General features: G+C 47.6%; 1 protein-coding gene across 7 annotated transcripts in view; it reads right to left on the bottom strand.

Annotated features, from left to right (window-relative positions):
- Znf777 (zinc finger protein 777) overlaps positions 1-7,024 on the bottom strand; it is a 28,330-nt gene extending 21,306 nt beyond the window's left edge. The window contains exons 1-5 of one of the 7 annotated variants that reach the window (XM_052173611.1): positions 6,054-6,097; positions 5,700-5,754; positions 3,567-3,669; positions 1,928-2,779; positions 58-184 (exon numbers count right to left, since the gene is read on the bottom strand). In XM_052173611.1, the coding sequence (XP_052029571.1) occupies positions 58-184; positions 1,928-2,779; positions 3,567-3,620 (1,033 nt within the window). In that variant the 5' untranslated portion in view covers positions 3,621-3,669; positions 5,700-5,754; positions 6,054-6,097. Of the gene's footprint in view, positions 1-57; positions 185-1,927; positions 2,780-3,551; positions 3,670-5,699; positions 5,755-6,053; positions 6,656-6,742 lie in introns of those variants that run through there. The other 6 variants (XM_052173615.1, XM_052173613.1, XM_052173612.1 and 3 more) reach the window with 6 other exon arrangements.
- Positions 7,025-20,394: the final 13,370 nt, after the last annotated feature.

Genomic DNA, 20,394 nt, shown 5'->3' on the forward strand with positions numbered 1-20,394 from the left:
CTCCTGAGTGCTTGTCTACACAGGCCTCATACCCACGTCCCAGTCCTTTGCTCTTACCCATAGAGACCAGAGACTCATAGTTGCCCCTCATTACATTCTTGTAGAGCTCCTTCTGCCACTCAGAGAGATTTCCCCATTCCTGCTCAGAGAAATGGACAGCGACATCATCGAATGTGACAGGAACCTGAAACCAAACAACTGCATCAGGAAAGACCAAAGTTATAACGCTATAGATGGCCAAACTCCAACTCCCTGTTTAGGACGAGCGAGGGAAACTTCCTCCCCTGCACTCGCTGGGGCTGGGGGTTGGAGGGAGCTTTATCAGCACCCTGCTGGCCATATCCCCGGCCAAGGACTGGAGGACTCATCTTGCCTGGGCCCTTCCCCGACACCAGGAACACCAGGACACCTGCTGAAAATGCAGGCTCTTAGGCCTCACCCTGGAACTCCAGAGGTCAGGAAGCCTTTAGTGAGATCCTAGAGTTCTAATGTACAACAGCTTTCAAGAGGAACTGGCTTACACACTCAGTCTGTTTGGAATAAGAAGAAAACTATTCCATACTCATGTTCCTTTAGAACTTTCTAGAAAATAAGATCAAAACCCATTTCTTAGCTACTTAAGGATAATTCCTGAAATGAGGGATTTATAAGTAAACTGACAAAAAGATCAGAGAGAATAAAACTTAAGAGTTAAACTATATTCTTCTCCCATCTAGTCTGATGGTAAACTATTAAGTGCGTCTCACGTGGCCCTCAGAACCTGCAAGGGATTGGTTCCAGGACCCTCAGGATACCAAAGTCAGTAGATGCTGAAGTCTTTATATATATATAATAGCACGGCATTTGCATAAAGCCTATACAAAAACTCCAGCACTTTAAATCAACTAACGATGGTATGCAATGCCCTCTCAAGGTGAATACTGGGTGCAGTTGTAATCTACTATTCAGGGGATGGCTAGAAAAAGGGTTCATGTTCAGTGCAGACACAATTTTCTTTTTTTCCAGTATTATAGTGACGATTTTGGTTTCTTTAAAAAAAAAACAAACAAAACACAACAAAACCAAACAAAAACAAAATACAGAAATAGGGATGTGCTTTCATTTTAATCCCAGGGGTGGGATATGAGGCTGCTTCAGATTATCCACAGCAGCAGTCTATGATTTGGCTCGTGCAAGGGTGTGATTTGCCAGTGGTAGTAACTGTGTGAAGTTGGAAATTCTGGAAACCTTCCATAGGGTATATAAATGCTAGATTCAAGGGCTAGGATGGGCTGTTTGTTGCTGTTGGTCTCAGTTTGTTAAAAAGTTGTGTAAAGAAGAAACAAGAATTAAATATCCTGATAGTGAAGATCAAACTTGCCCCAAGGAACTCAAGGCCCCTAACCAGCAGGAAGCAGTCTAACGATAACATTGCCCCCTCTCCGTTCTGTCCTTTCTCTCTCCTCTGTAGTGTTAGGGGTTGAAAGGGTGGGGAATGGTGGAAGAATAAAGAACCCACAGGTAGCAGATGCTGGCCACATGACATTAACTGGAGTGGCCAGAAGCCGCCGTGCAGAGTCCGAGTGTGGAGGACAGACTGACAGACATGCAGGACGAGCTGTGTGTAAGCTCTCAGAGACTTCTCTGCACCCACCTCAGGCTCTGGGAAGGGCTTACTCACCCCTTCTTTCCTTCCTTTTCTTTCTTTTTTTTTTTTTAAGCACCCCTTTCTAAATGGACTTTTCTACCAGTTTGTGCTTTTCCTACCAGGAGAAATTGCTTGCTTTTGTGTGCCCTGCTCTCAGTGAAGCAATACTGGAAGGCAGGGACACTTGCTTCTTGCTTTTCCTTTCCCAACTATCACTTTCCCTTTCTTTCAACTGAACTAAATCCCTGAACCGAGGTCCCCTGCAGATGCCTGGGGAGGACCCCGACGGGATGGGTGTACCTTGGGAACTTCTCCATTGCTGCCCGGGGGCAGCCGCAGGATCCAGAAATTTCTGTTTTTCAGCAGGTTCTCCATGTTCTCCAGACGCCGCTGAAGCAGCCCGTACTCCTGCAGCAGGGTCCCCAGCACAACCCACTTGCTCTCCAGATGATTTGCAAACTCCACAGCAGTTCTCTCACAGTCTGCAATCTTCTTCTCATTTGTCCCTGTCCTGCCCTCCAGAGTCAGTAATCGCATGGCCTGGGCCTCCAGTTTCCTCTCCACTGCTTGGACGGCAGCCCACACGGCCAAGCGAGTGATCTCTGCGGTGGGCAGTGGCTGCTCCTTCTGGGCTGCAGAAGAGGTATGGAAGGGAGTGTCCTTTTGCAAAGTGGGACTCTGGAGCAAAGGGTCCATGTCGGTCTCAGGGTCTGTGGGTGACAGAGTCAGCGAGTCTTTCTCAGGGGCTTCAGGAGAGTGGAGTGCGGCTTCCTGATGGCGGGCGGACTGGGAGAGCAAGGGGATCCCCTGTCCAGCTGCTGAAGGAGGGCACTGGGTTTCTTCCTGGGAAGCCAGGGATACCTGGTGAGGTGCGTCTTGCTCCGAAGTGGCAGGGTACAGGAGTGAAGGTCCTCTCTGGAGAACACGCGACATTTGGCCGGATGTCTCTTGAGTACTATCAGCTTGGGGCAGGGCACCTTGCCGGGGGACAGTGGGAGACAAAGGAGAAATTTCTTTGGGGGGAAGAATGCAAGAAGGGAACACAGTTTCTCTAGGGAGTCGAGCAGGGGCCTGACGCACAGACTCTTCGTGTGGAACACTGGGGAACGACAGAGGTGACGAGCGCTCGTCCTCCATGTCCAGCTGCTGGACCTGTGTTCAAAGAGAGAAGGAAAGACAGGATTGAAGGTCACAGTCTCCAGATGGCAAAACAAACCCCAGAGACAAGCATTCACACGAAAAGATTCTCAGTTTTTGAAGCAATAAGACACATTCCAAAAGAGCAAATCTCTTCCAAAAGCGGCCCAGATCTAGGCATCGATGACACGCTATTAGGACGACACAAAAAAAATGGCTATGTTCTGTGTTCTAGAGCCATCTTTCTCCCTCAGGTTTCAAAAGTGACGAATGGCATGCAGGAGGTGACGGGGACCAGGAAGGCATCGGAATGCTCAGCTCTTGGCTGTCACTTACTACCTGCTGCTGCCCTATTCACTGTGGCCTGCTCATGTGACCATTGCCTTCGGGTGTCTGGAAAGGCCTGCAGAGGCTGGTGGAGTTGGGGTACTGCAACTGGCTTTTGTCACAAGTAATGGACAGTGAGGCATGGTGCTGGCTAGCAGGCAGTTCCACCTCCTTGGGAGTCCAGGCTTCCTGGGTAGACGGTCTGCTGGAGCAGGCGTGCAGCCGGGCTGGGCTCCCGCACTGCCTTCTTGAGGTGGGAAATAGGAAGAAAGGCCTGTGGTGCCTGAAGCCATGAGACATTAAACTAGTTTTGAATCTGACAAGAGTGTTGGGGACTAGAAGCAGAAGAAAGATGTGTTTCCTTTTGGCACTCTGGTCCCCATCTTGCCATTCCCATGTTAAAATCTTAGACCTCGAGGAGGTGAAGCCGTGGTCTTCTGTCAGTGCCCAGTTCATTTACCTAGCCATTCAATACCTTCACTGGATCTGAGCGGGATTTTTCCATGACAATTTTTGTTCTTTTCTTCATAATATTCCTTCAAGGAATCTGTTCAGCTCCTATGCTCTCTATGAGTGTTCTGTAAGGAAGGTAATTAAAACTTGTTTTCTTCACTTGAAAATTAGCACATCCCTTATGTTCAGTCTTACAGCGTGTGCTCAGTGAATGCCTGAGTCAGCTGTACATTAAGTTAAAAAGATTACCAAGGTAGTGGTGCGGTCCTCTGGTCATCCATCAGACTCATCTAAACCCACGTCATACCTTCCACAGCTAGCTTTCTTAGTTTGTTCATCAATTCACACACAGGTGACTCAGTAAAGCAGCATCCTACTTCTAAGCCAAGGACTGGAGATTTTGAGACCTGGTCCAGTAAAGATCTTTGAGAAAGCATGAGCCATACCTCTGTTATATGAGAGCTCAATAGCAGAGTAAATATTTAGGATTTATTATGTGCCATAAACTGTGTTAAGCATTTTAAAGGATTATCTCATTTAAGCCTCACAAAACCTGATGAATTAGGTACTACTAGAATTATTATCCACATTTAGCCTATGGAAATACTGAAAATAGGAGAGGCTATATCTACCTTGCCTCAGGTAACTCAGACTCCAGAGATTGTAGGTGACCTCTAGGCCTCAATTAGAGGCAGAGGCAGCTGATAGGTTTGAGTCCTGAGTCCCCGTGGGAGGCTTACTACAGGCTGTCAGGTTGGGGTGAGGGCCTTATCCCTTAAAGACCTACAGTTTATGGTGGTGTCAAGAGCCCCCTAGGAAACCTAATGCAAATGATGAGGTCTCAAAATACATACAGATGCAAACCCTGAAAGAGTTCAAAGACCCCTTAATCTCAACCCTTCACTGTTAAGTTGGTAGCATAGGACTGCCCCTCAGGTGGACGCCTCAATCACACAGCTAAGGGAGCCAAGAGCCAACACTGTAGGCATATTAAGGCAGTCTGCCTGAGGGAGGACTAGGGGATTTGCCTATAATTAGTAGGAAGAGGAAAAAAAAAATACCTGGAGGGCAGGTTAGGTGCCAGAGTAATACAGGGTTTTACCTCAAACAACAAAAAAAGGCTTCACTATAGTTTAAAAAAAAAAAGGGTAGCAGGACATGATATCATTATCAACCACCTGAATCAGAGCTCAAGGGAAATGTTATTTTTTTTCTCTCCATGTAGGGATTTGGAATACTGGAAAGGTGAGGGGGCACAAGGTATGCCCCCTCCCCACTACTTAAGTCCTAATACAATGTCATCAATTCCCAAAAACCTGTGGCTTGATCTTACCCTCAAGCAAAGATATCTAAATCGAATAAGCTCAAATTCTCAAGCAGCTAGCTGCTAGCAGGAGGAACGTCAGAATTCCTCTGCGCCACATTTCACAGATTCTACCTGTCTCTCTTTCCTCCCCACCCTTGTGTGGTAAGTGAACTGGGGCTCCAGGATCCATGCCAACATACTAGAAACATGCATAACGACACACATCTGACTTTTTTACGAAAGCTGTGCCATTTTCTTACATGACCCAGGACGGTTCACTCAGAATTACACGCCATGAAGACCCAAGCCCAGAGGTAGGAATGTAAAAAAAAAGGGAATCTTCATTTTATTTCCCGGGAGTTTTGTTATTGTTATTTTAATAACGGCGAGGCTTTTAGAAAGCCATCTATCCCATCTCTTCCAGTATACATGGATACAGGCTCAAAGGCACGGACTCCCATGCAGCAAACCTGCCTGGCACAGCCAGGGTGCCTCAGCGAGCACGTTGGGTGGGAGAGCGTTTAATTATTGAATGGCCCTCGGAAGAACAGCAACCTCTTCGGCTCTCACTCGCCAGACCCCATTTATCCGCACCCCAAGTTTGACTCGGGGTGCTCCTGACGCAGAGGCCATGGATCACACTGCTCCCCACACCTGAGTCGCGGGGCTGGGCGCTGCCCGGCCTTCCCCTCCTCCCCCGACGGGCCGCAGCCAGTGCTCGGCTAGCCCAGGCCGCCCACCCTGGTGGAGCCGCGGCCAGCGCCGCCCCTCCCCGTCCAGGCCCGCAGCACGCTGGGCAGGCCTCTAAGGGGCTGCGGGCACCCAGCCCGGGCCGACTCGCTACGTGACCTTGGGGCAGGCAGGGCAGGTCGCCGCCGGGTGTCCGTGCCTCAGTGTCTCCGCTCTGCGAAATGGGAGAGCCGCGTCAGCACCGCGCCCAGGCCGGGAGCCGTTCCGCGGGGCCGAGCTCTGCGGAAAACGTGCCGCCGGCCACCCCGACGGACGCAGCGCCGGCTCCGCAGCCAGGGAGCGAGCGCGCCGCCCGCGCCCCACCTCGGGCCGCGTGTCCGGGAGCCGTGCGGCCGCGCAGCCTCGCACGGACGGCCGCCGCTCCCGCCCGCCCCGGCCGTCCTCCCCCCCAGGGGGCGCGCGAGCCCGCCAGGGCGCCCCCTCCCCGCTAACGTCGCCGCGCCCGGCCCTTACCGAGACCCCAGGCCGGGCCGCCGAGCCCGGAGCACGCAGGCAGTCCCCAGGGCCCCGAGGCCGCGCGTCCGTGCGCGCGCGGGCTGCCCTCCCCAGAGCCGGGGCCGCCTCGGCCATGGCCCCGCGCCGCCCGGCCCGCGCCGCGCGAGTCCCCGCCGCCGCCGCGCGCAGCCCCACGCAGGCCCGGCGCCGTGGGCGGGCTGGCAGTGCGGCGCGGCCTGGCCTCACCCGCCCAGGCTGCGCGGCCGTCGGGCCCCGGCCTGCTCGGTGCTGCACTCGGCGGGCGGGCGCGGGCGGCGGTGGCGGCGTCGGAGCGCGGCTGTGCGGACTGCGCCCCGGCGGCGAGCTGGGCCCCAGCGCTCTGCGGCCGCCCCCGGCGCGCTCGCCCGCCCCGAGCAGCCGACGCTGCGACCCCGGCTGCGGCCCGGGTCCCGGCTGCGAGCTGCGGGGCCGTCCCGGCGCCTCTTCAGCAGGGGAGCTGCACCGCAGCTGCCATGTTGCTACAAACTGCATCCTGGGAGGCATGTCCCTCTCAGGCGTTTCAAGAGGAGCGCTCGGAGGCTCGTCGGAGGCGGCCGGAACCCAGACAGCTCCATCTACAGCCGGTAGGAGCGAACAGTGAGGCGCGGGCCGCCGCGGCGCCGGACACGCCCTGAGCCCGTCGCGGCTCCCGATCCCTCGCGGCTCACCTGGCGTCTTGGCGGCCCGGCGCCCTCGGGCCAGGCCGCGGCGGGCGGCGGCGGAGCGGAATCCGGGGCGCGCGGCCCGCGCGGCGCGCTGGGTCTGGAGGCGGGCCGATGGGCTCCGACAGCCTTCCGCCCGCGGCCGCCTTCGCGTCTCAAACCCAGAACCCGGTCTTTGGCTTTCAAAACCTGCGCTCACAAAGGGATCGGAGAGAGCCGTCACACCAGAGAAAGCCGGAGTTCATGTGACCAGCGCAGTGCAGCCCGGGTTCCAGGGACGCGGGCTGTGGATCCAAGGGGAGCGAGGGGTGGGGGTGGGAGTGCTTTGTGAAAAGCCTCAGTGTTGTTTTCGGCCAGAAAGGACAGAATTCCTGGAATCTTTGAGGGCACGGGTTGGAAGGGGCTAGACGGGCTGCTCAGGAGGAAACTGAGGCTGAGCCGGGAGTGGCTTGATGATCCCAAGTTGCAGTTTTCGTCCCCTTGTACTCTTTCCAACCGTGAGAGACGACCCTCTTTCCTGGACAGGTTCAGTGAAACGCACGTTTACTGAATATGGAAGAGCTGGCAAGATTTGGGAGCGGAATGAAAAAAGAGAAAAAAAAAGTGTGAGCAGGTGTCGTGGTTACAGTTAGGGATGAATGAACCCCAACTGGAACCTAGAGGAAAGGACAGAATAATTTTTTTCACTTTACAGAACCTCGGGGATGTCTGGGTTGGAGCTTGTCTTAGAAGGCAACCGGGCAATATGAAGCTCTCAGTAAAAACGGAGACCAGGCCAGGGCCATCTCATTTATTGGAGAAGTGTCACGTCCCCCCCCTCCCGTCAATATGTATATGTATTGCTTATCATGTGTGAATACACAGGCAGTGCACACTACTGGCTTCCGTGTTCCTGGAGTTTTATATAAATTGTATTAATTCAGCCCATATCCTATTGCAACTTTTTGTTATCTTGGATCATTGTTATTTTGAGATACAGTATGTGTAAACAAGTCTGTCTACCCGCTCTATTCATTTTAACCCTATATAGCATTTCATTATCCTTTGGGGGAAATGAAAGGAACCCACTGCAGGATGCCACATATCCATCACAGACATACCCAGCTCAGTGTGCTGCTCACCAGAGATGGTGCCCACACACCCTGCCACCACGCATGGCTTCCTGTTTTCATGTCCTGGCCAACATTTCCTGATAAGAGACTTGGAAAGTTTGTCATAAAGTTGAATGAGAAATGCAACTCTTTATTCACATTGACATTTATATTTATGTTGCCACCATTAAAGAAGTTGATTGCTTTTTAAAATTTGCAGCACTAACATTCGTTTTCTTACCCTGTTAAGGTTCTCTTCATATTCTTTACCTACCTGCTCTGTTGGGTAGTTTTTCTTCCATTGGTTTATAGCGTTTTATTAAAAACACTCTGGTTATTAGTCCTATCACCCGTCAAACATTAATGTGACAACTGATGGCAGCTGCAATTATTATTAATTTCATGCGTCACTGAGACAGGGAGTTGAACTAGGGCTTCTGGCTTGCTAGAGCACAGCACTGCCACTGAGCCACACCCCCAGGCCTTACTTTTTAATTCACATTTATTTATTTGTTTGTTTACTTATTTGTGTGTGGGTTGTGTGGGCGCATCCATTCGCTATGAGCCCCTGTAGAGGTTGGAGGACGACTTTAAGGTTCCCCCTTTCAACATGTGACTTCCTGGGATTGGGCTATGGGTGGAGGACAGTGTGGCATTTCAGTATGTCTGTACAACATAGATCAGGACAACTGGCTTAGCCATTAGTTCTAACCTTCACCATTTCTTACTGTTTGGATTACCCAAGATCCTCTTGACTAAGGCACCAGGCATTGTAGGCAAGCACCTCCCTGCTGAGCACCCCAGCCCTGTGCTGACTGCTTTGAAATATCCAATAAACGACAGCCACCGTGTACTCTGTTTTGCTGTAAGAATTCTAAAAGGATTCGACTTGAATCTACCATCTTATGAGCAATTTTCTGCCTCTTCTGGATGTTCAGATCTCTCTCTCTCTCATGGTCTGACCATTTAATAGCGTTCCTCATGTTATGGTGACCACCAACCATAACCTATAACATTATTTTTGTTGCTAAGTCGTGGCTGTAATTTTTCTACTATTATGAATCATGTTTTCTGTGAAACTTAGGTAACACCTGTGAAATGTCATTCAACCCCCAGTTTGTTTACTGTTTACCACAGCAGTACACAAAACAAAACAAAAATAAAACAAAAACAAACTAGAACTGTCTTGCTATGTAGCCCACTCCCTGGTATCAGACCCAAAGTCTTTCGGCCTCTGCCCTCTGAGTACTACGATTTATAAGTATACCACCATCACAGCTGCCACACACCCTCCAGCTGTGTTCCCCCTGCCCCTTCTGGTTTTTCCAGACAGGGTTTCTCTGTGTAGCCCTGACTGGCCTGAAACTCACTCTGTAGACCAGGCTGGCCTCAAACTCAAGAGTTCTGCCTGCCTCCGCCTCCTAAGTGCGCCACCCCCTCAGGGGGCGGGGGCATTAGTTATTCTACCCGAGGGGGCGGGGGCTGGAGAGATGGCTCAGCAGTTAAGAGGACTTACTGCTCTTGCAGAGGATCTTTAAAAAAATACCTGGGTCCAGGAAGGAAGATGGCTTGGTGAGTAAAGACATTGGCTCTCAAGCCGGATGGCAGTAGTTTGATCCCGGGACCCAGATGGTGGAAGGCGAGAACCAGGTCCCACAGATTATCTGACCTCCACACATGACTCATGGTGCTCCCCCCCCCCCCCAATAAATAAATGTGAAAAAAAGTCCTGAACACCCAGGGTTTTTGGCATGCATGGGGGTCCCGAAATCCGACATCCTAGGTATAATAGTGCTGTGCTGTCTGGAGAGCCTCAGGGACCCACTAGGGCCGTGGGCTCTATCCCATTTCACATCTTGCAGGAGTGTACTTTTCTCTGTATTTTGTGTCTTGCAATGGTGTATTTAATTGTTTCTGTAATTGTATGCATTCTTAGTATTTCTTCTCTCAAGATTACTCACATGAATGCCATATATTGTATAATCAGATATAATCTTGTTATGAACTTCCTATAGAAAAGATTGTTCTAGTCTGTGTTCAAACTGCCCTAAACTGGTCTGATCTCAGAAGCTGAGCTGGGTCAGGTCTGGTTAATACTTGGTGGAAGGATTTCTTCCCCAAAACAATATTAAATATTTTACATTTTTGTCAATAAATGGCTATTCTCTTTACAATTTTTTTGAGACTATGTAACTCTGTCTACCCTGGAACTTAATATGTAGACCATGCTGGCCTTGAACTCAGAGAGCTGCCTGCCTTCATTAGGATTAAAGGCATTTGCAACATGCCTGGTTATAAAACTATAGGAAACTATAGGGTCAGGATATAGCTGGGTGGTAGAATGTTTGCTTAGCATGTAAAAGGCTCCAGGTCAAATTCTCACTACCCCTCCCAATCAATTATATATAATTATATATATATATATATATATATATATATATATATATATATATATATATATATATATATAATTTTATCATTTACTTTTTAAGTGCATTGAGAGTTTTAAAAGTAGTCTGAACAAAATAGGGTATATGAAATGTGTTGTGATTTGCTTTGTAGCTGTGCTGGTCTTTTTTGGGGGGGGGGACTGGTTTCATGTAGGTTGGGTTGGAATGATTATAGGTGTGTACCACCACATCCAGTCTCATTTTTGTAAATGACTGAAAAGAAAATCTCTTGATAAAAACTAGCCATGCCTTTTAAGTTTCTTATAGTCTTATTACTTTTATCAGTTATTGAAATAAGTATGTGAAAATATTTCATTTTTATTTTTTCTCATAGTTCTATAATTTTTTGCTTTATATATTTTTGAGGCCATGTTGGATACATTAAACTCATTTTTCTTTTGATATTGTCACCTTTTATAGCCTAGAAATTAGAGCCTCTGGCATCAAAACCTGCTTTATCTGGTAGTGTTAGCGCGTGTTTGCTGATGCCTTCTCTCCTCATCCACAGGCTGACTTTGAACTGTTTTCCATCCTTAGCTTGTAAGTCGCCTGTCTGACAGGCAGTTTTATGGCAGGCATCCGTTAGTCCCTGTCTAGGGATCAAGGCAGAGGACAGAGATTGAAGGTAGCCCACTTCTTACTTCCACCTGGTCCCATGAGGGGCCTGAGCTTCACAGCCCGGGCTGGCCAGTCGCTGACTGTCCCCGTGACACCGTGCACAGAGCTGGTGTGGAGGCCTCGCTTGTATCATGTCATCTTTTTTAGTCTCTTTAGGGAAGGGGGCACACTTAAGACACAGACGCAGGTTTTAGTGCAGAGATTTGACAGGAGGAGTGCTTCTATCCCTTCTCAGCTCCTCTTGCGCCTTCGTAGTCCGTTAGCTCATGCGTGATTTTCTCCTTTTCTTTAGTTAGGTTTCATTCCTTCCTTTTGGGGAGGTGGGGTGGTATACGTGTGCAGTGAACATTATTGATTGTATTCAGGAGAGTAAGGCTCCCCAAGCCCCTCCTCTTCTTCTGGGGATCTGGGATGGAAACTGAAGGGACATGCCCATTGGGACAGGGACTGCTCAGCAGCCAAGGGTGTGCCCTCTCTCTTGTCCTTGTTTGGGGGAGTAGTCCAGGGCTTCTTACTTCTTAGAGGCCTTCTTTCAACGGCCATGAGGCCCACCACCCTGCCGTTGCAGCCATATTCATTGTTACACCAGAGGACGAGCTTTAGAGAGTTGTCAGGGAGAGCAATGTCAGTCCCAGCGTCAAAGCCGGAGGAGTGGGAGTCACTGTTAAAGTCACAGGAGACAGCCTGGTCCTCAGTGTAGCCCAGGATGCCTCTTAGTGGGCTCTCGGATGCCTGCTTCACCACTGTCGTGATGTCATACTTGGCAGCTTTCTCTATGTGGCATTTCAGATCCACAACGGACACTTTGGGGTTAGGAACATGGAAGGACATGCCAGTGAGTTTGCCTACAGTCTTTGCTGGACCAGCGGATGCGGGAGGATGTTCTGGGCAGCCCACAGACATCATGCTCTAGCCTCCCAGAGGGGCCATCTACAGTCTTTTGGCGGCAGTGATGGCATGGACTGGTCATGAATCTCTTGACAATGACAAAGTTGAAGTGGATGACCTTGGCCTGTGGGCTGAGCAGTTGGTGGTGTAAAAAGCGTTGCTGACAGTCTTGAATGGGTTGTCATACTTTTCATGGTTCACACCCTTGACAAACATGGGGGCATCAGCAGGAGGGGCCGAGATGATGCTTTTGGCCCCACCCTTCAAGTGGGCCCTGCCTTTTCCACGGTGGTGAAGGCACCAGTACACTCTACACCATGCATTCCATGATGGCGGCATAGTCTCACTAGGGAAGATGGAGGTGGCCTTCCAGTCAAGGACAAGTTTTCTGTTCTCAGCCTTGACTGTGCCATTTAAGTACTGTGGGGTACATGTAGACCACGTAGTTGAGGTCAATGAAGGTGTCATTGATAGCAATAACATCCACTTCACCTGAGTGAAGGCAGCCCTGGCAACCAGGTACCCAATATGATCAATTGTACATCTTACCATCATGGTCTCAGGGATGAGGCTGGCACTAACAAGATGTGGCTATCTCCGGAGGAGCAGAGAACATTTTTTTTCTCCCTTCTTCCTTCCCAATCTCCTTGTTTTCTTTTTGAGACAGGGTTTTTCGGTGTATAGCTCTGACTGTCTAAGAACTAGCTCTGTAGACTAGGCCGGCGTCACAGACATCTGCCTTCCTCTGCCTCCTGAGAAAGTCATGTGCCTGGCACTGAGTGGTGGCAGGAGCTTCTCTTCCTCCTCCTCTTCCTCCTCCTTCTCTATCTTCCTTCTTTGTTTTTTCTCTCTTCTTTCTTCAAGACAGTGTCTCACTATGAACCCTGGGCTACCTGGAACTCAACAGATCCCTCTGCCTCTGTCTCTGGGTGTTGGGATTGAATGAACTGCAGCCATGCTCGGTGAAGCAGGCTTTCTTCGTATGTTCTCCCTCTGCTGGGAGCCATTCTGCTGTTTTTCAGTGGTGTGAGTGAACATTTTAAATCGTATAGTTGGCGTAGGAAGTCTAAAACCTGCTTCACTGGTTGTGCTGGTGGATACCCAGTAACCCAGCACTCAGCAGAGACAGAAGCAAGTGGATCTTTATGAGTTTGAGGCCAGCCTGGTTTGCATAGGGAGCTCCAGGGCAGCCAGTGTTACATAGTGACACACTGTCCAAACAATATCTAAATGAAATTGATACTTTTTTTAAAAAGTTTAGTTCTATTTAAAAAATTGTTTTGGGGATAGAGGTCCATGTGGCCGAGGCTAGTCTTAAATTTGCTTTGTAGTAAGAATGTCCTCACATTTCTGACTTTCTCGCTTCTGCCTTCCTGGAGTTGAGATTACAGGGGGGTACCTACCACTACTCTGCACATCACTGACCCTTGTTTGAAAACATAGGGAAATATAAGTCACCCCATCTTATATTTTATTGTTATCCATTATTTTAATTTTGCTTTGTTTTCTTAAATATTTACTTATTAATGTGTGCCTGCATGAGTTTGTTTTCCATACATGTGCAAGTGCTTGCAAAGGCAAGAAGAGAGCATCAGATCTGGACCTGGAGTTATCTTTCGATGGAGAGTTATGAGCTGCCTGTGCTGGGAACTCAATCCAGGTCTTTGGTAAGAGCACCAAGAACCCTAACCACTGAGCAATCTCTCTCCAGTCATCAGATCCCATTACAGAAGACTGTGAGCCACCGTGTGGTTGCTGGGAATTGAACTCAGGACCTCTGGAAGAGCAGTCAGTGCTCTTAACCACTGAGCCATCTCTCCAGCCCCCGTTTATCATTTCTTTTTTCTTCGTTCTAGGTTCTTTCTTCATCTATCTTTGATGTAGCTCTCAGTTAGCTCTCAGTATTTGTGGTTTTAGACATAAAATACTCTATAAAAATAGTAACTATTCCCTAAATAATGTATTTATACAGCATTATGTACAGCATTTATATCATACTACTAGTGGTATTGATATGATTTAAGCTTTCTGGAAGGATGTGCAAAGGTTATGCACAAATGTTATGGGGTAAGGGCTTTGGAATGAGTCCCCCTCCCCCATACTGGTGAATGATTTTTTTTAAACTATTGGTGATTCTGTTGTATAAGCAGTTCGTTAATTTTTTTTTTTTAAGTTATGTGACCATATTGTACTGGCTAGCTTTATGTCATTTTGACACAAGCTAAAGTCATTTGAAAGGAGGGAACTTCAACTGTGAAAATGCTTCCATAAAATCCTGTAGGGTATTTTCTTTTTCCTTCCTTCCTTCCTTCCTTCCTTCCTTCCTTCCTTCCTTCCTTCCTTCCTTCCTTCTTCCTTCCTTTCTTCCTTCCTTCCTTCCTTCCTTCTTTTCTTTCTTTCTTTCTTTCTTTCTTTCTTTCTTTCTTTCTTTCTTTCTTTCTTTCTTTCACTTCTCTTTTCTTTTCCTTCCTTCCTTCCTCTCTTTCTTTCTTTCTTTCCTTTCTTTCTTCTTTATTTCCTTCCTTTCTTTCTTTCACTTCTCTTTTCTTTTCCTTCCTTCCTTCCTTCCTTCCTTTCTTTCTTTTCCTTCTTTCTTCTTTATTTCCTTCCCTTTCTTTCTTTCTTTCTTTCTTTCTTTCTTTCTTTCTTTCTTTCTTTCTTTCTTTCTTTCTTTCTTCCTTTCCTTTCTTTCCTTCCTTTTCTTTCTTTCTTTCTTTCTTCCTTCCTTCCTTCCTTCCTTCCTTCCTTTCTTTCTTTCTTTCTTTCTTTCTTTCTTTCTTTCACTTCTCTTTTCTTTTCCTTCCTTCCTTCCTTCCTCTCTTTCTTTCTTTCTTTCTTTCTTTCTTTCTTTTCTTTCTTTCTTTCTTTCTTTCTTTCTTTCTTTCTTTCTTTCCTTTCTTTCTTCTTTATTTCCTTCCTTTTCTTTCTTTCTTTCACTTCTCTTTTCTTTTCATTCCTTCCTTCCTTCCTTCCTTTCTTTCTTTTCTTTCTTTCTTCTTTATTTCCTTCCCTTTCTTTCTTTCTTTCTTTCTTTCTTTCTTTCTTTCTTTCTTTCTTTCTTTCTTCTTTCTTTCTTTCTTTCTTTCTTTGTTTCTTTCTTTCTTTCCTTTCTTTCCTTCCTTTCCTTCCTTCCTTCCTTCCTTCCTTCCTTCCTTCCTTCCTTCCTTCCTTCCTTCCTTCCTTCCTTCCTTCCTTCCTTTCTTTCTTTCTTTCTTTCTTTCTTTTTCTTTCCTTTCATTTTTTGAGACAGGGTTTCTCTGTGTAGCCCTGGCTGTCCTGGAACTCACTCTGTAGACCAGGCTGGCCACAAACTCAGAAATCTGCCTGCCTCTGTCTCCCAAGTGCTGTGATTAAAGGCGTGCGCCACCACTGCCCGGTGGGCATTTTCTCTATTAGTGATTGATGTGGGAGGGCATCATTGTGAGGCTGGTGGTCCTGGGTTCTAGAAGAAAGCAGGCTGAGTAAGCCACGAGGGGCAAGCCAGTGAGCAGCGCCCTCCTTGGTCTCTGCATCATCTCCTCCTCCAGGTTCTTGCCCTGGCTTCCTTCAGCGATGGGCTACAGTATCACAGTATAAGCTCAGCCCTTTCCCGTTGCTCCTCAACTTGCTTTTTGGTTATGGTGTTTCACTGTAGCAATGGAAGCCCTAACTAAGACACTATGCTTTTACTGCTAGAAATACCTTACTAATTAAGTAATGCAGCAGGTTCTCACTCGTTAGTCCTGGCTGGCCTGTAACTCTGTATGTAGACCAGGCTGGCCTACATTCAGAGAGATTTACCTGCCACTGCCACCCAATTGTTATGATTAAAGTTGTGGGCTTATCATGCCTGGTTTATTTTATTTTATTTTTATTTTTTATGGTACATTGTTTTTTTTATAGTATGTCAGTTTTCTTAAGGTTTGGTGAACACATACACATACATACATACATACATACATACATAAGCAAATGAGAACTTCACATTGTATTTTGATTATATTCATCCCCAACTCATTTCAAATCCATCCCTAATTCCATGCTCACCCAACACTGTATCCTCAACTTAAAAAAATTCTAGCCCCTTTAACACTGTATCCTGGGTATCTGGCTCTCCACTGTGGTGTGCTTCACCTATCCGAGATCAAACCTGTAGAGAACACTAACACTCCATCTCTTGGCAACTATCTTCTACCAATAGCCAGTCAGCACAGGGTATCTTTGTGCCCACTTCCTCCCAACTGTGTTGGGATTTTGTCTGGCTTGAGCTTGCACAGGTCTCGTATGTGCTCTCACAACTGCTGTGAGTTCACATGTGTGACAGCCTTGCTGTGTTATGTGTGACAGCCTTGCTGTGTTCTTTTGTAGTCATCTACTGCCTTTGGCTTTTACACACCCCCATCATGATTCCCCAGCCTTGGTAGGAGAAGAGTGTGATAAAGATGTCCCACTTAGGGCTGAGCACCTTGGAGTTCTTATTCTCTGCCTTTTGACTAAACGTGGGTCGCTGTGTTAATTGCAATACACTTTCAAAAGAAGTTTCTCTGATGAGGCTTGATAGATGCACGAATCTATGAGCATGACAATGTAAGTCATTAAGAGTCAGTGTAGCATTATGTCCCATTAACAGAATAATATTAGGTTCTCCCCTAAAGCCTATGGCCTGGTCTGCCTGTCTGCCTGCCCTACCCCTCTCCCCTGGTTTTTAAAGATGGGTTTTGTCTGTCTGTGTGTGTGTGTGTTTATTGTTGTTTTTACAATTAGTTAACTTTACATCCCAACCTCAGTTTCTGGGAAGTCCCTCCTCTCCTCCTAGTTCTTCTCCCCACATCTCCTCTCCATCCATTCTTCCTCCTTTTCCTGCAGAAGAGGGCAGGCCTCCCACGGATATCAACTAGCCTTGCCATACCAAGTTGCATTAAGACTGGGTGCATCTGTTCACAAGGCAGCCCAGTTAGGGGAAAGGATCCCAGAGGCAGGCAACAGAGTCAGAGACAGCTAGTTCCTGCTCCCGCTGTTAGGAGTCCCACATGAGGACCAAGCTACACAACTGTTACCTATGTGCTGAGGGCCTGGGCCAGTCTCATGCGTGTTCTCTAGTTGGCGGTTCAGGCTCTGTGAGCCCTATGGGCCCAGATTAGTTGATTCTGTAGGTTTTCCTGTGTGGGCCTTGACTCCCTGGCTCCATGCTTTTGCCCGTCTCCCACAGGATTCCCCAAGTCCACCTACTGTTTGGCTGTGGGTCTCTGCCTCTGTTTCCATCAGTTGTGGGGTGCAGCCTCTCTGCTGATGGCTATGCTAGGCTCCTGTCTGCAAATATAGCAGAGTATCATCAATGTGTCAGGATGGGCTCCCTCTCAGGGCGTGGCTCTCAAGATGGACCAATCATTGGTTGGCCAGACCCTCAATTTCTGCACCACCTTCACCCCTGCACATCTTGGGGCAGGACAAATTGTAGGTTGGAGGTTTTGTGGCTGGCCTGGTGTCCCGGGCCCTCCATTGGAAGTCTTTCCTGGTTACAGAAGATGCCCAGTCGGGTTGCATAGCCCCCATGGCTAGGAGTTTTAGCTGGGCTCATCCTCACAGATTCCTGGGATTTTCCCACTGCCCTAGGTAGGTTTCTAGCTTGTTACAGAAATCCCCCCATTCCAGTTGTCTCTCCCTGTACTCTCCCCTCCATCCTCCCTCCTCCTGCTCCCTCCTGTTTCAACCCCACCCATCCGTGATGTCTATTCTATTTCCCCTTCTCAGTGAGATTCAAGTGTGCCCCCGCCCCAGGCCCTCCTTGTTACTTAGCTTCTTGGGTTGGTGGATTGTTATCCTTTCCTTTTGGCTAATACCCACTTATCAGTGAGCACATACCATGTTTGTCTTTCTGGGTCTGGGTTACCTCACTCAGGATGATCTTTTCTAGTTCTATCCATTTGCCTGCAAATTTCATGATGTCCTTGTTTTTAATAGCTGAATAGTATTCCATTGTGTAAATGAATTTTTACATTTACACTTATTACACATTTACATTTACACCAATTCGAAAATGAATTTTACATTGTGTAAAATGTACATTTTCTTTATTCATTCTTCAGTTGAGCCAGGCGGTGGTGGCACACACCCGTAATCCTAGCACTCTGGGAGGCAGAGGCAGGCGGATTTCTGAGTTCGAGGCCAGCCTGTTCTACAGAGTGAGTTCCAGGACAGCCAGGGCTAAACAGAGAAACCCTGCCTCGAAAAAAATTAAAAAAAAAAAAAAATCCATTCTTCAGTTGAGGGACAGTTGTTTCCAGTTTCTGGCTATTAAGAATAAAGCTACTATGAACATAGTTGAGCAAGCGTCCTTGTGCTGGGCTGGGGCACCCTTTGGTTATATGCCCAGGAGTAGTATAGTTGGGTCTTGAGGTAGATCTATTGCCAATTTCCTGAGTAACTGCCAGATTGGTTCAGAATGTGGTTTTGAACTGTGCACGTGCTGATGACAAGGCTTTCAAGGTTTTTGTGAAGTCCAGTATGTTTTGCCTTGATTACAACTATGCCCTTCTTTAGACACAGTCAGTACCAGGTAGGCGCAACAGGGACTTCTGCCATTGTAACTTGGGCATGCAGCTGTCTTCATTTCGGGCAAAGAGGCTTTCCATTTATTTATGTATTTGTTTGTTTATTGTCATAGTTTTGTATTTGAAGGCATGTTTATTAAGCTTTATTCAGAATTTCAAGATGTGCATATCAGCAATATGTTGAGGTCACACAGTTCACAGTGTATCATTTATCACTTAAACATTTTTAGACTTATTTGTTCTTTGCCTGCACGTGTGTGTATTATGTGCATGCTTGGTACTTGTGGAGGTAAGAAGAGGGTGTCAGATCTCCCAGAATTGGAGTTTTGGATGAGTGTGAGCTACCACAAGTATTCTGGGAGTTAAACTTGGCTCCTCCTCAATACCAAGAGCTCCCAGCCACTGAACCATCTTTCCAGTGGCTCCTGATCCTCCTGGTTTGAAATGGTCTCACACCGCAGCCCAGATGGGCTTGGCAATGCATTATGTAGCCTAGCTTGCCTGGAACTCAGCCTTTTGCCTCAGCTTCCCAAATGAACAACCACATCTAGCATCCCCCTACTATTTAAAAAAATATCAAATTATTTGAGAGTATATATTAATATATAAATGGTTTTAATATTTTTAAACAGTCATGTGTACATGGAAGGATAATTTAACAATTGCACCCAAATTAGGAATTCTGTGTTATAGTTGTCAAAGAAAAAAGGCCTTGGTTTCTAAGCCTCTTGCCTTGTTTTTAAATGGACAACTTTCATAGACATCTACGAGGTAGGAAGAGGTTGAATAAGGTGACAGATGGAGTCTACACAGGAGTCTGGGACACAGGCAGGGATGGTGTCAGTTCCACTTGCAGCGATCTAGGGAGGGTGGATGATTCTGTAAGCCAAGACTCAAGGGGAGGTAGGATGTGCCAGGTGGACTGGAGACAAAGGGAAGGTAGATATTGTTTGCAGTGGCTGTGGCATGGAGTTCAGGGGAGAGCCAGTGACTCTGATTGTCTAGGGTGAGGTGCAAATGGGACATGGAAAAGAACAAGGAACCCCCCCCCCCCCCATGTGAGCGGCTAGAAGTACTATGCTGATCTTTAGATTTTAACCAGCAGATAATGGAGAGTCCTTTCAGCTAGGGAGCAGTGGTTTCCCAGGAAGAATCACCATGGAGCAGTGTTAGAGATGGAACGGGGCTCCGTGGTAGTGACAGATTCTGAGGCCCAGACTTTTTTTTTTAAGATTTATTTATTATTATATGTATAATAAGTCCTCAGATACACCAGAAGAGGGCGTCAGATCTCATTATGGATGGTTGTGAGCCACCATGTGGTTGCTGGGATTTGAACTCAGGACTTTTGGAAGAGCAGTCGGTGCTCTTACCGGCTGAGCCACTTCTCCAGCCCCCCAGACTTTCAACTATGTAGAAGTGTTTTATTTTGTTTTGTTTTTAAATCATAGTGGGTTCCAAGATATGGTTTAGCAGTTAAACGCATTTGCTGCTCTTGTATAGGTTTGATTCTTGGGATCAGTGCGGTGCTCACAACAGCTTGCAACTCTAGTCCCTGGGGATCCAACGCTCTCTTCTGACCTCAGAGAGCTGCTGCACATACATGGTACATATGAACTCACACAAACACATGCACATGAAATAAAGTCACTCCAGTTGTTTTTTACAGGGACTCATAAAAAGCCCTGGCTTGCTTGAAACTGTGAAGACCAGGTTGGCCTTGAATTGCAGTGACCCTTCTGCCTCTGCCCTCTGCTTGTGGGTATGATAGGAATATGCCGTCCTACCTGGCTTGGAGTCCTTGATGTTACTGATATGGTTAAAATACAACCTGTTTGTCTTTCCTGACCTGGCAAGTGGCACCTAACCCCAGATGGAGACCCTTTCTTAGAGTCATGCCAGGCCCTGCATCTTAGCCTTTCACTGAATCAGGATGCACGCAGGGGCGGAGGGGCTGGGGTAGAGCAGTGGCACAGTGGACTGGGTAGGACTCAGATACTGGAGACATCTAGTGAGGAAGGAAGGTATCAAGTTGTCAGTTAGGCACTGCTATGATTTCCCATCACGGGCCTGGTGAAACC

The sequence above is a fragment of the Apodemus sylvaticus genome, chromosome 2 (assembly GCF_947179515.1).
Source record: "Apodemus sylvaticus chromosome 2, mApoSyl1.1, whole genome shotgun sequence".
Taxonomy (NCBI): domain Eukaryota; kingdom Metazoa; phylum Chordata; class Mammalia; order Rodentia; family Muridae; genus Apodemus; species Apodemus sylvaticus.